The sequence below is a fragment of the Phacochoerus africanus genome, chromosome 12 (genome assembly GCF_016906955.1).
Source record: "Phacochoerus africanus isolate WHEZ1 chromosome 12, ROS_Pafr_v1, whole genome shotgun sequence".
Classification (NCBI taxonomy): domain Eukaryota; kingdom Metazoa; phylum Chordata; class Mammalia; order Artiodactyla; family Suidae; genus Phacochoerus; species Phacochoerus africanus.
Genome location: NC_062555.1, coordinates 29,462,246 through 29,477,283, shown reverse-complemented (window position 1 = coordinate 29,477,283; position 15,038 = coordinate 29,462,246). Strand labels below are relative to the sequence as shown.

General features: G+C 59.3%; 1 protein-coding gene across 4 annotated transcripts in view; it reads right to left on the bottom strand.

Annotated features, from left to right (window-relative positions):
• NAV1 (neuron navigator 1) overlaps positions 1-15,038 on the bottom strand; it is a 217,303-nt gene that overhangs the window by 142,421 nt on the left and 59,844 nt on the right. For all 4 annotated transcript variants that reach the window (XM_047755313.1, XM_047755315.1, XM_047755314.1 and 1 more), the window contains exons 2-3: positions 10,011-10,763; positions 5,904-6,007 (exon numbers count right to left, since the gene is read on the bottom strand). In XM_047755313.1, coding sequence (XP_047611269.1) covers positions 5,904-6,007; positions 10,011-10,732 — 826 coding nt within the window. In that variant the 5' untranslated portion in view covers positions 10,733-10,763. The remainder of the gene's footprint in view (positions 1-5,903; positions 6,008-10,010; positions 10,764-15,038) is intronic.

Genomic DNA, 15,038 nt, shown 5'->3' with positions numbered 1-15,038 from the left:
CGAGCCGCATCTGCGACCTACACTACAGCTCATGGCAACGCCGGATCCTTAACCCTCTGAGCGAGGCCGGGGATCGAACTCGTATCCTCATGGATCCTAGTCAGATTCGTTAATCGCTGAGCCACGAAGGGAACGCCCTCCCTGCCCTTCGTGAAACCAAAGGCTCCTCCTCTATGCAGCTGCCCGACTCACTCTGAATGGCCTGCTGCTGCCACTGCAGTAAATACCGCCACCCTTCATCCCCATGTGTTTCCCAGGGTTCCGTCCACGCTTGGCCCACTGATGACACACTCTTCTCAGAACCCACATGGCTCTGTCACACAGTGGGCTGTCAGAAATATTTGATGAATGACGAAGGACTGATTGAATGAATGCGTGACTCAGAGCAGATGTGTGCGGACTGTAAACAGCGGTGACCTCTGGGTACCCGCAGTGAGACACAGCGCAGCTGGTGTGCAGAACGGAAGCCAGGCCCCGGGACAGGGTCCCAGCCACCTCTTCTCGCCCTTCCCTGCAGCCCTGCAGGCCCTCCCTCTGCCCCTTGGAGGATGCTCCAGTTCTTCAGGGGGATGACCTTGGAGCAGGTCACTGCTGAGACCCCCCCCCCCATCGCTGCTCCGCATTCTCCGGGGGATGAGCCAGAGGGGGCAGGAAGTCATTAGGGTGACTTGTGTGCCTGGCAGTCCCACCCTCCACGCCTGGAGGTGAAAAGGAGGCACGGTCTGGCTCACAGCTCTGGGGCCTCATCCAGGAAGCCCTCCTAGATTGACCTGCCTGCTTTCTTCCAACTTCATAGCTGAGATGTTTCTGTGGATTCTGCAAGGCCCTGGCTCCGCCTCTCTGATCACAGGAGTCTCCCTGAGCTTCCGGGTTGGGGATTGTTCTTCTGGGCTCCAAGGTCAGGAGTGAGGGCTCAGAAGAGATTTGCTGTCTGCCTGTGCTGGGAAAAAGGAGGCCCAGCACATTGGGGGCTGGGAGTGGAGCCAGGGACCCGGGGCTCAGCCTGCCTTCCGGCCCAGGGGCCTGGGGAGAGCTTCTGGGAGCGGAGGAAGCTGAGAGAGTCTACCTCCAGCCCACGTTCCTGGCGCTCCCAGCAGCCCGGACGCATCTGCCCTGAGCCTCCAGATCAACAGGACGGGGAGGAGCCAGAGCCCAAAGCCCAGCGTCCCCACATGAGGGACAAGGCTCTCGCCAAAGGCTGGGTGCTCTGGAAGGGCAGCCCCACAGGGACAGGGGCTGTGGCCGGAGCCCACTTGGAGGGCCGCTGACCTGGGAGCTGAGGCCCAACTGAGGGCTGGGCTGCAGCTCCATGTTGGGTTCCCCTCCCCACTCCCCCAAGGGTCCTGACCCCGAGGCTACAACACGGGGGCCTCCGTTCCTCAGCAGGGTGGGTGGGGGAACCCTGGAGTGAACAGCAAGGCACGGAGTCCCCTGCCTCTTCTGCACAGGCTGCCCTTGACCTCCGAGGGCCCCCACCCGTCTCCGTCTTCATTCCCAGCCAGCACCACGTGATGACCGGTGGAGAAGCACAGCTCTGACTTGGTGACCGGGTGGCTTCCCAGGGCAGGACTGTCCCCCACCCTGTGATATCTGACCCCCGCATAGCACTTGGCCTTTACCCTCTCCTGCCCCGGGAGCCCGGCTCTCCAAGGCTCTCCTACCCACACACTCTGGTCCAGGCCGAATCCTACCCCTGCACCTGCCGCTGGGCCTGCCCTTCTCCCCAGTGTCTTCTCTTGTATGAATTCAAGTCCCCTTCACCCTTCAAGGCCCGGCCTCAGGGCCACCGCCTCCAGGAAGCCTTCTCTGACTGCATCCCACACCGATTTTGAACTTTCTCCTCTATCAGTTGTAGTCAAATGCTGCCTTGTTATATCTTAGGGCGATACCCTCTCCCTCAGGCCGAATTATAGGCTGCTTGCCGGCACTCCTCCACCCCCACCCCCGACCCTGGCCCCAACTCACAAACCAAAAGTCTAGTCCCCAGGGTGATGGTATTTGGAGGTTGGGTGCTGGTGGGTAATGAGATCACAAGGGTGGAGCACTGGGTAGGGGATGAGCACCCTTGACCAGGGAGCTCGTTTAGCTCCGACCACATGAGGACAAAAAAGAACACAGTCGGGCCGTCTGCGAAGTGCCTTGACCTTGGGCTTCCCAGCCCCCACAACTAGGAGAAGTTCATTTCTGTTCTTTAAGCCACCTGGTTTATGACGGCCCTTGCGTTAAAGCCACCTGGGCTGGAGGTCCCGTCGTGGTGCAGTGGTTAACGAATCCGAGTAGGAACCATGAGGTTGTGGGTTCGATCCCTGGCCTTGCGCGGTGGGTTAAGGATCCGGCGTTGCCCTGAGCTGTGGTGTAGGTTGCAGACGCGGCTCGGATCCTGCATTGCTGTGGCTCTGGCGTAGGCCCGTGGCTACAGCTCCGATTCGACCCCTAGCCTGGGAACCTCCATATGCCGCGGGAGTGGCCCTAAAAAAGGCAAAAAAAAAAAAAAGAAAAAAAATGAAAAAAAAAGCCACCTGAGCTGAGTAAGATGCCTCCTTCCATGGAACAGTCAGCAAGGACTCATGGAGACTCGTTGAGCCCAGGGGCAGGGGTCTGACGGTCCCGAGCACCTGCTATTGCCAGGCACCCTCTTAGACACATCCCGCACAGTGTTTCCTAAACCCTCTGAAGCAGAGGCTGCCACTGTGTTCATTTTGCAGAGAAACACACTTGCCCAAGGTCACCCAGCAGGCTGCCGGCGGAACAGAATCTGAGCACAGGTCTATGGGGCTCGCGTCTTCACACACCTGTTCCTAAGGGGCTGCTCCTTGGGGCTTGCTGATAGCTGCATGTGATCCCAACACATATGGGGGGCCCCCCCAGAGCAGGACACTGGGTCCAGGTGAGGAAGGAGGCCTGGGTCCTAAGTGTGAGGAGGACCCAGGAAGGGAGCTGGCCTCTCCCACCTGTGTGGTCGAGCAGCCCCTGGAGCCCGGACGCCCACTGCACTTGGGGTCTGCTCAGGGCCAGGATGGTGGTCACACTAGGACTGGCCCCCAGAATCCTGGGGGGGGGGAATGGAGGATCCACCCCTCCCACCCCCCTGGTGGACGCAGCTGCTCACTCACAGAACCAAGGTCCCTTTGTGGCCACGTTTGGGCAGAGCTTCCATCTGTCAGGGCTGTGACCCCAGGTCCTTTGAGGCCAAGTCCTCTGCAGTCTTGGGGACTCCGATCCGGCCTAAGGCCACCGGAGAGTCCAGCAGGTGCATGGCGGCTGGGAGCCCAGAGCAGACCCTCCCCAGGGGATGGGCCAGCACCCCTGCCCTGGGGGGATGTGCCTGGTCTGAAGTTTCCTCTCCAAACCCACACAAGCCGTGAAAACCTTCCTTGTGTCTTAAATCAGCTGGGAGTTTCCATTGTGATTCAGCAGAAACAAATCTGGCTCGCATCCACGAGGACACAGGTTCGATCCCAGGCCTCACTCAGTGGGTTAAGGATCCCACGTTGCCATGAGCTGTGGTATAGGTCACAGATGCAGCTCCAGTCTGGTGTTGCTGTGGCTGTGGTGCAGGCAGTGGCTACAGCTACAATTCAACCCCTAGCCTGGGAACCTCCATATGCTGCAGGTATGGCCCTAAAAAAAAGAAAAAAAAGATGGAGTCAGCTGGACACCAGAGAAGGAAGGAGGAGGAGAGCAAACCAGCCCAGCCTGAGACCAACTGCCGGCCCCTCGGCCTCTTGTGAGAACCTGGCGGGCAGGGGTGGGGGAGGTGGGGGGGTCCTAGCTTGTTCCCCATGATGTGGGCTGTGAGGAGAGGAGACTCTTCACTCCACGCCCACTGCACTCCCTCAGACACGCCACAGAGAAGAAGTAATTCAGGCATTGTGTTGACCTCGGAGTGACCCTTCCCGCCCTCCCACACATGCCCCCCACCCCATCCCTGGCTCCCCTCACTTTCCAAATTGAGACCTGATGGTGCCCGGGCACTGTCTGTGCTGCTGGCAACCAAGGGGCGTGGTCACAGAAGGGACCAGTGCCTGGCTCTCAGCGGGTAGGTGAGGGGAGGGCAGGGCACATGCAAGCCACCCCCAAGCTGCCCAGGGTAGAGGTGGAGGGAGCAACGAAGGCCACCCCAGCACCTGGCTTGGCGGCAGGGCATCATGGAAACTCTCCTGCTCCTCAAAGACCACTCCCTGATGGCTTGTTGATTGACTGAAAGACGCACTGAGTGAGTGAGCCCTGTCCTGCCCTGAGGGGGTGGGGTCTTCCGCTGTCCCCTCCCTTCCTGTGTCTCTGAGTCCTTCAGGCTCAGAGGACAGCAACCCCCCTGCCTCCGCCCCCACAAAGCACAGGCAGATCCCAAATTTCTCTCCCATCCACCCCATCAAAGACTGTCCCAGCCAAGATGGACTCGTGACCATAGCAGGTGCCAGAGCAGGGGTGGGAACACGGCGGGGCAAGTGGCTCTGTTCTCCGTGAAGCCCACCTCCAGAGCCGCCCCCCCGCCCGCCCCCGGCACTCCACCCGACGGGAGCCCCACCTGCCTCCTCCAGACACTTCAGCTCGAGCTGGTGCGGGCGGCCTGAGAGCCCACAAGCCTGCACTGCGTTACCGTGTAAGCCCTGCCCCTGCTCTTGGGATGGTGACAAGGAGCAAGGGCCCGGAGCGGGAGGTCGCCAGGCCCTAACGATGTGGTACACACATAAGGAAGCTATTACCCTGACAGAGCTCCAGATGTAAAAACAGGGCTCTGCATAGTTACCCGGTTACCACACTCTAGCGCCGATGGGCTCTCAGTGCCAGCGGAACGCGGTTTCTTTTGTCCCCTGCCATGCCCTGGGTCCCCTGCCTGTGCTCTTATTGTGGGGACCACAGCTTACTCTCTAGTTGCCCCCGTCTCAACCCTACGACCCGCTCTGCAGGGCTTGCCTGGAACGGGGGCTGCGGCCACTCTGACCACTGCTGGGGACCAGTCCCAGCTCCCCGGTGGAGAGGGACACTCAACCACCTGCCCTGCAGGGGACAGAGGAGGCAAGAGTGGTCACCACTGGTGTCCAGCGCCATCAGGGTCAGCTGTGCTCCAAGCCCCGGCTTTGCCCCCTGGAGCAGGGCCCTGGGACAGCGCTGTAAGGTAAGCCCTCTGGACCTCTGCAGGCTTCTGCCAAAATCAAGTCCCTTCCTTCTCCGGGGCAAAGGGAGGAGCTGCTCCCACAGTCTTGCACCTCTGGGGTGGACCGCCCTCGGGGACACCTAAACCCTTCTCAGAGTTTAGGACTGGACCCCTTTAAGGCCTGAGCCCCGGCACCCCAGACACTCAGCCCTCCCCACCCCTCCATCCCAGGATGGGCACCGAGCCCCTCTGGATGGTCCAGGGCCCTCGGGAAGCCCACTGCGCTGGCGTTTCCCTGCCTTCCTGGCGAGGTTCCCAGGCTGCTTCCCCAGGTCCAGCGAACAGACTACTTGCATCAGGGGTCGGTTGTGACCACAGGAGCCCACAAGGAAGTGACCCGCATGGGAGTGGCCCATTAAAAGTGGTCCTGGGGAGGTGGCCCTGGACTGCCTCCCAGGTGGCCCTCACTGTTAGCCTGGGCTTCGCTGGGACCTGGCTCTTGGCCCTCAGCTCCCAGCTGGTTACAGCCTGTCCTGGCCTCAGTGATGCCAACCTGGGCTCTGGGGAAACGGGGCATCCACCAGCCGCTTTGCAGTCCTGACCGTGCCATGCTCCTGGGTGTGGCAGACCAAGCCTGTACCAGGTCAAGTGTGGCAGGAGCTCAAAGTGGGATGGACAGGTCAGAGCCTCTAGTCAAGGGATGGGTCTGCCTGCTGGACCCCTTCTCCCGCGTGGGCAGTGAGCTGAGATCTGGTCCAGTGCCACCCGCCCCTACAGGAGGGGATCTTGCCCCCAGAGCACTTACCTACGCACGAGAGGCTCTCCTCGGTCCTGCCGGGGATGCTGGAGTAGCCCTCGGGAGCCCAGCTACCCTGGCGGAGGGGACCAGGTTCCTGGTCTGTCTGGACCCTGTGGGACAGAGAGGGGTGGTCACTCACGGTGGAGGTCGCCCTGGTCTCGAAGCCTCTCCCCTTGGAGTTGAGCCCCTCCCCTCCTCTGGGCCCCCAGTGGGCAGCAGCCCGGGCAGTTAGGCCAGGGGCAGGGATGGGGTACCTTGTGGGCACTGGGATACCTAAGGCCAGTCACCCTGCAGGAACAGGAATCACCCTCAGGGCAGAGGGGTCCCAAGTGACTCCAACCTCAGCCAGGGTCCTGCCGTGACCCTTGCCCCCAGGCTTCCCCCTGCACACGCAGGGAGGGACTCCCCGCCGGGGAGAGCTCAGGGGGCCTGGCCCCTCCCAGCCCAGGCCACAAGGATGGGGGGGGGGTGGCAGTGGGCAGGCACTGCCGGGGTCACAGAGCCTCCCAAGGGAGAAGCCCTTGCTGGGCTCGCGGTGGCAGCAGGAAGGAAGGGTGAGGTCCCAAAGGCACAGAGGCCTCAGAGCACAACCCCAACCATGCAATCACTCCTGGAACAAAGGCTGCAGCAGCCTTCAAGATAGGCAATTACCCTGCTCTCCCGCCGTCCCACCCCCCGGCCGCGCCGTCTCCAGCTAAATGGACCCGTTGGCAGCTTGGGGGGGAGGGCTGGGCAACCAGAGGAGAAATCGATGGCTGGCTTGGCCTGGACTGGGCCCGGCCTTCCTCTCTCCCAGTCTTGGCTTTTTCTAGCACCGAGAGGCCAGGACTCTGGGTCCTGCGCTTGTGTCCACTCGCAGCGCAAATCTCTCCTCTTGGGAGTCAGAGGACCAAGGAGGGGCCTTCAAGGCCCAGGCAGCTGGAGAGTCCAGGGCTAGGGGATGTTCTTGCTGGCCCTTCAAAGCCACACCCAGCCAGGCCACCATGAGCCCTCGTGGTCTGTGGGCCCCTGAGCTGGGGATGGGACAGCCCGGCCTGCGGGCACTCAGAGGAATGCCCAGAATGCTGGGGTTGCTCACTACCTGCCACCGTCACTTAAATGGCAGCCCCCATCTATGGGGACAAAATGTCCAGGGGACAAAGAAAAACGGGAAGTGGTGGTTTCTTGCAAGAAACACACGTAGCCCTGGGTTTTTGAAGCAAAGGATGCAACACACTGGTGAGAAAGTACCAGCGCGTTCTATGGGGTAGGGGATTCTCTACGACGAACAAATGTCTCACTGAATGACATACGTATAAGGACCTGTGCACTGCCTGACCCAGAGCTGGCGGGCAGTAACCAGGGCTAGTCTGCAGTTCCTCTGATCATCGCTGTTACCATGGTAACAAGGGCAAGTGAGTGACAGGGAGCCACCAGTCCCAGGACAGTGGGGAGGGTGGCCTCGCCTCTGCATTTGCCCGCCTCCCTGCCACCTCTCCACACGGCGAGACCTCCATGTGCCCCCTCCCCTTCAGCTGTTCACACAGACGGCATCATCCATGCCCAAGTCGGCTGGAGGCTGAACCAGAGAGAAGAAAACCAGTGGCCAGGAGTTCCCGTTGTGGCGCAGCCAAAACCAATCCGACTAGGAACCATGAGGTTATGGGTTCGATCCCTGGCCTCGCTCAGTGGGTTAAGGATCCGGCATTGCCATGAGCCATGGTGTAGGTCGCAGACATGGCTCGGATCCCACGTTGCTGTGGCTGTGGTGTAGGCCGGCAGCTGTAACAGCTGAGAGGGCTGGGACCCTGGACCCTGGGAGGAGCCAGCTGGGAGGATGCTTTGCTGGGCTCACTCCCTGAAGAAGTGGGCAAGGGAAGTGCCTGGAGTTGGTCAGGGAGCCTAACAAACTCACCCTCCGTGATGATGGGCTGGAGTTTGCAGAGGCCAAGATGCGGGCCTGAGGGGCTAGAGGTCCATGAAAGCAGGCGTCTGTGACCTCCTTGCAGGGGTGGCCCAGCCTGGGCCTTGGCAGTGTTGCCCACAGCTCCCACCCATCGCTATGGGTGCCCTGGGTCCCAATCTCCCCTTGCTCCAACCCTGACCCTACCTGCAACCATCAGGGCCTGAAGCGGGCAGGGCCTGGGAGCTGGGCTTGTGAAGACCCTGCTGAGCAGGTGCAAAGCTCTTCTGTTTCAAATGCCAACAGGCACCGGATGTTTGCTGAGCGGAGGACACGTTTAGAGGGAAAAGTCCTGACCTCTTTGAAAAATATCAGGTTCTACATCTGTCGGGGGTTTGTAGGGCTGATCCTGTAAAAACCTTAAAACAACTGAATGCTGAGATACTCTTCCTCAAAGCTTGAACACAAAATGAAGAAACTCAGAGTTCTCATCGTGGCACAGTGGAAATGAATCTGACTAGCATCCATGAGGATGCAGATTTGATCCCTGGCCTTGCTCAGTGGGTTAAGGATCTGGCATTGCCGGGAGCTCTGGTGTAGGTCACAGACATGGCTTGGATCTGGTGTTGCTGTGGCTGTGGTGTAGACCGGCAGCTATAGCTCTTATTGGACCCCTAGCCTGGGAACCACCCTATGCCGGGGTTGCGGCCAGAGGGAAAAAAAAAAAAAAAAAAGGAAGACACTCAGGTAGCAGAAGCAAGTCACACAGTTCACAGGGAAAGGGGACACAGGTTGGAAATGGGACACTCCCAGGCCTCTTATCATCGTGTGCATCCAGGTCAAGAAGGTCTTGGAGAAGGAGTGAGCTGTTCCTCGGGGTAAGGTACTGTGTGGGCACTGCGCCCGGGGGAAGGGACGCGATGGGAAGCAGGGGTCATGCAGGGAAGAACCTCTCGCTGGTGGAGTCAGCTGCAGTTCCTGCAGTGGCGGGGAGTGCCCAGCCAGGGGTAATCAATCCATGAGCCTCTCTCGCTGCTGGAAAGTTCTTCCTCCTGGGCTTGAAATCTCTAACTTCCAACCACCATGACGCTGAATCAGTGCTCTGGAGCCACACCAAGCAAATCTAATTCAGCCGACAACACGGCAGCCCTTCAAGTCTTTCAAAACAGCTATCAGACTCTCCCTAAGCATCCCTTTTCCAAAGCAAATGCTTCAGCCCTTTAATCATTCTTAGAACACCTTTTCTGGATCCTCACCAGCCTGTCGGTCCTTCTCCTGATGGGTTTTCATGCGTCAAGGTCCTTTTAGACTGTGGAGTTCGTGCAACTGAAAGCAATGCTTTGAAGGAGGCCGGACGAACAGAGTAGAGAGGACCATTAATGCCCTTGACTGGGGTCCAGCTGTCGGGGAGGCGGCGTGAGGTTGCCCAGGACTCCAGGAATCAAGTCAGAAGAACAGATCCTCCCCCACCCCAGATGCTCCAGCCTGGAGACCCCCAGGGTCCAGGGACCCTCTCCACCCGCCATGGGCGACCACGCCCTCTGGTCACCATAGAGGAAAAGCCCAGGAAGTCAGGTGGCGGGGAAGGCACGTGATCTGCCTTTGGGCACCTCCAAACCGTGTCATCCTCAGTCATGAGACTGTCCCTTACTCAATGCAGCCATTTCACTAAAGAGTGATAGCTTTACTAAAAAAGCACAGTTGATGGCAGCGTTTTCTGTGCCCTCAGCTTCCTGAAGAAAGTGGGACTGCTCAGCTTGTGACTCACGTGCGTGTGAATGGCAGGCCGGCCACTGCCGACGGCGGAGCCCAATGTGACCACGTAAGCAGCATGGATGGTCAACCTTGGGACGCCGGGCACGCAGACTGATGTGCCCAGGGTGGCATGGGAGTAGAGAGAGAGGGTGGCAGACAGTCACACGCAGGGCATCAGTGGGGGCGCCAAAGAGGGCAAGGGGGACCTCCGTGACAGTGACCTAAAGGCACAGCCAGGGACATGCACTAAATGACTCACAGGGCGGTACTGTTCCAGGTGAGATGTGTGAGACTGGCCTGCCTTCCGCTCCTCTGGGTGCTTCAGCATCCAAGAGAGAGACCCGGGAGCGACGGGTTGTCATGGCGACAGGCAGGGCCCCCTCCCTACCAGCCTTGCTCTCCAAGCCCCGCCCACCTTCACGTCCCTCCGCCAGCCCCGCCCCTCCATGGGCCCGCCCCGCATCCCAGCTCCTCACCTGTACTGGAAGGGGGCCACCGTGGCTGTGACAGGTTGACTCTGCTGGTGCACCGAGGGGAATCGGATGGCCCCCGGGCCGGGGGGCAGGCGTGGGCTCTGCACGGGGCTGCAGGCAGGGGAGGAAGGCCCGGAAGCTGCCCTCGTATCAGGCTCCGAAGACCTTGGGGCCCCGGGACTTCTGAAGGCTGCATCTCTCTGGTCTTTGCCCAAGTAGTTAGGTGGCTTTCGACCTTCGGGAGCCCCTGGTGCTTGAGTTTCTCCATGAGAACTGGTCCGGGAGGGGCTCCTGCCGCGGGTCTGGCGGGGGGGAACCCCTTCCTGGGCCGCCTGTCTCCTGCTCGGGGTCCCTGGTGTGCCTCCGGGTCTTCTGGACCCTGCCTGGCCAGAGACGGAAGCTTTGGCGGCGGCCCTAGGGCTGTTCCACGGGGAGCCCACCGGCCCTTCAGCACCCTCGGTTGACTCCCTTGCTGCCCCCACAGTCCTGGGGGAACCTCTTCCCCGGGAGGCCCTGGGAGAGGAGCCTCTGGAAGAGCCTCGGGCCCTGGTGGGTCTTGGGGAGGCTGCCCGCGGGGGGCTCAGGGCCAGGCCGGCCTGGCGCGGCCGCAGCCGGGGAGAGGCAGCCGGCGTCTGGATTCTGGTCTGGGAAGCAGCGCGAGGCACGGGGATGGAGGAGGCATAGTGGGGGCGGCTGGCGGAGTTCACACTGGCCGTCCCGTCCATGGTCACCAAGTTGGCCGTGGGGGCTACTGTGCTGCAGAGAGAGGAGAGGGGACAGTTAGGCACTGATCCCAAGCGCAGGAACGCAAGGAGGGGGAGGAGGCCCCGGGCTCCGGACTGGGTCACAGTCACGGTCACCCGTCCATTCTGGGTGAATCCCTTTACCTCTTGCTCAGAGAGGCTGTTGTGAGCTTCTGTGCTTGTGCTCTGTGAGCTGGGATGCACTGTCCAGAGGGGTGAGTTAACCTCTCTGTCCCAGGCCATCGGCCCTTCTCACATCCCCTCCCTCCCCAGTCTTTCCTTGTTTCTGAGTCTAGAGCATTCAGCCTCAACACCCCGCGCACCAGCCTGCTCGTGCCACGCAAACCTCTACCCAAGCCGGGCTCTCCTCCAGCAGGATCCTCCAGGGGGTGGAATCGTCCACATCCCACCAGGCCCAGAGTGGGGGCCACCCACCAGGATCACAGATCACAAACTCCTGCCCCTTCCCCGCCTCTCCCTGGCCCCCACCAGGCTCCTGCCCCCTGGCTGACACCAGCCTTTCTCACTGATGCCATCTCTCCTGGCCCCTCCCCACTGTACCCTCTGTCACTGGGCATGTGGGCACTGGCTCAAGGACTCACTTTCTAGCCCATTCCCTCCCCACCTCCTGACCTGGCAAAAGGGACCTCTGCCCACCCCCTCCCCACTGACTCAGAGACAGGTGTTCCACCTTGAGATAAAGGCAGACCCCTCTAGTGCCCCCTGCCCTCAGCCCTGGATCCTTCTCTTCCAGACCCCATCCATGATGATCCCCCACAAGCCTTGAACAGCTTCCCCTCCCTGCCACGTTAATTAACAAATTAACTCATCTATGAATCACTTTCATTTCAAAAGGAATTTTTTTTGGCTTTTTTTTTTTTTTGGCTTCTTCTAGGGCCACTCCCGTGGCATATGGAGGTTCCCAGGCTAGGGATCTAATCGGAGCTATAACCGCCGGCCTGTGCCAGAGCCACAGCAATGCAGGATCCGAGCCGTGTCTGCAACCTACACCACAGCTCACGGCAACGCCGGATCCTTAACCCACCGAGCAAGGCCAGGGATTGAACCCACAACGTCATGGTTCCTAGTCGGATTCGTTAACCACTGCGCCACGACGGGAATGCCTCAAAAGGAATTTGAAGCTGGCTACCAAGACACATACAATCAACTCCAGAGGAAAGAGTTCAAGGCAGAAAATGAAACCGTGAATGAATTTGTAGAACATGTACATGGGTGTTTCCATAATTTTGCTGCAGGAAAGGCCCTTACAAGCACCACTTCAAAGGCCTGAGTCATAAAGGAAAACACAGACCTATTTGAATGCATAAAAATTAAAATCCCCGGAGTTCCTGTCGTGACTCAGTGGTTAACGAATCCGACTAGGAACCATGAGGTTGCGGGTTCGATCCCTGGCCTTGCTCGGTGGGTTAAGGATCCGGTGTTGCCGTGAGCTGTGGTGTAGGTTGCAGACGCGGCTCGGATCCTGCATTGCTGTGGCTCTGGCATAAGCCGGCGGTTATAGCTCCGATTAGATCCCTAGCCTGGGAACCTCCATATGCCACGGGAGTGGCCCTAGAAAAGGCAAAAAGACAAAATAAAATAAAATAAAATAAAATAAAATAGAATCCCCGGATGGACCCAAAAGCCCTTTCCCAAGCTTGGAACCATCAGTAAATGGTAAATGTAAGTGCAACATCTATGAGAGATAAGAAGTGAGTGCCTTTATACATACAGGGAGCCCTGTCAAATCCATAAAAAGCAAACACGCTGCAGAAGAAGGGGCTGAAGGACTGAACAAGAAATTCACAAGATAATTAAGCACAATTGACCGAAACACAACACAACATTGGGCTTCCTTACAAAGTAAGAGATGTAAATTAAGTTATCATTTGCTGCCATCAACGTTACTGTCTCTTAGCAAATTCCAGCTTCCAGTCTTGTATGAAGGCAGGACCACAGGGCCTCGTGCACAGCTGTGGAAACAGCCCCACATCCAGAAGCACCCCAAGGGGAGTGAATATGGAAGTGGGCAAAGGTTTATATGCCAAGGACACGCAGGGTGCCTCCGGAGGGTGGACTGGCCTCGGTAGAGACAGAGACAGAGGACACTGGCACAGAGGAGAGGCCACCAGAGCATAGCCAAGCACCCGAGACCCCGGGGTGTGTCTGTCCCTCCTGGGCAGGGAGCTATTGGACACAGACCGGGTTGACTCTGTGCACAGGTTACAAGCTAAAGGGTAAGAAGCCAGTGTAGACCGTTGAGCATTGGTGGATTTGAAGAATGAAGCTTGAAAGCACCCTGGAGTTAGGCAGCTCTGCTGACAGATGAAATCACTTCCGTCAGGACCAGAAATACCCCGACCGCTCCCCATCCCCTGCCATGCATGTCTCTGTCTTGGTACCAGCGTCGTGTGAGCCCGAGCAGCCCACCTCCTGCAGCAGAGAAGGAGGCAAAGCCCCGTGCGACCAGGGCACCATGGCCAGCTCCTTCACCCCCCAGTGGCTGCCCATCCCCTGGACCCACAGGGCACCTCGAGGCTCACTTGACCTGCTTCTTCCCTGTCTGTCTTGTCCCCCTCTGACCGCCCACTAGCCACAAACTGAAAGGACACGGACTGCCCTCTGCCCGCCCTGTGCCCAGCCCCAGCGTGCCCAGGATGGCCCCATAGGTACTTCCATAAAGGCACTCAGAGGGCGTGGAGCAGATGCCACCCGCTGCATGAGAATCTGGATAAATGTCTTCACCTCTCCATGCCCAGCCTGCAAACGAGGGGGGCTAAAGCCCAAGAACTGCAGCTGGGTGGGGAAGGGGTGTCTTTAAGACAAGACCCCGGCCTTCGGCCTGGCCTTGGGCCTGAAGCAGAGTCTTCCCTCAGCGAGTCAGCCCTCCACGTGTTACTGCTCATGTGGGCCTGAGTGGCTGACCCTGGCCTCTGGCATGGGGTTGAGCCGCACGCTGACCAGCAGAACTGACCGGCTGACCACCCGTGAGAAGCGTTCCAGACCACTGACCTGCGACTTTAGCACCCCCAAGTGCAGCCCCACAGGCCACAGGGCCACACGACCCACTTCTGCATCTCCCTGCAGCCCCAGTGTGGGGACAAAGCCACGTGGAGGCCCCAGATCACCCCTTCTGGAGGTGCACATGCAAGAGGACTGCATCCCGGCTCTGCCTGCATCTCTCCTGGAAGCACCGCCCCACCCAGGTGCCATCACCCAGGATCCCCCAGGAGCCCGACCCACCTTCACTGTCCTTGGTGCATCCCCACCTCCCCTGGACTCAGACCTGGGGACTGGCCGGGATTTCCAGCAGGGAGCTGAAGCCCAGGATGCGGCCTCTCCATCCCCTGCTGATGAAGCACGTGGCTACACTGCCTTTACTCCATCATGACTGCAAAAGCTTGATGGGAAGAGGATTTAAACCTCTTTAAAGCAGCCACCCCCCCCCCCCCCCGCACTGCCCTCACCTGGAGGAGGAGCAGCAGGTGCAGGGGCCTGACCACCACGGTGTGTGTGTGTGTGTGTGTGTGTGTGTGTGTGTGTGTGTGTGTGGTGGGGGTGCCTGAGAGAAGCAGACCTGCTGCGGGATACAAGGTTTCCCCAAGGTTGGCAGGAAAGGAGTTTCCTGGTTTGCTGGCAGGTGCTCAGCCATCCTTCAAGGGACGTCAAAGAAGGGCCGGCAGATCCCTCTGCCCACAGGTAGTAACAGTAACAGCACCTCCCTTTCAGCGGGATGTGGCCTCTCCTCCCCCCTTATCAGGCAGGTCATCCCCAATCTCACAGCGAGGGAAGGAAAGAGGGGCCGAGAAGGCCGAGTGAAGCCGCCACCCAAGGACACGCAGAGCTGGAGGGCAGCACTCTGAGGCCAGGGGCGGGTCCCTCGGCCACCCGGAGGGTGCGCCACCCAGCCGCCACGAGCCACACTGTCCCCAGGAAGCTCCAGGCTTCCCAGAGATGGAGGTGGGCCGGGGCTGTGCCAGTCCAGTTCGCAGGTGGAAACCAAAGAGGAGAAACTCAGCCACGGCAGCTCGGGGAGCCTCTTCCTCAGGTTCTTTTCCCGATCAGGTTATTACAGAATATTGACTGGCGTTCCCTGTGCTGCACAGTAGGTCCTTGTTATTTCTCTAGTTTACATAAAATTGTGTGTATGTTAATCCAAGACTCCTAGTTTATCCTCCCCTTCCCCCTTTTGGTAACCATACATTTGTTTTCTATGTCTGTAAGTCTGCTTCTACTGTGTAAATAAGTTCATTTGTATCTTTTTAAAATTAATTAATTAATTTTTGTA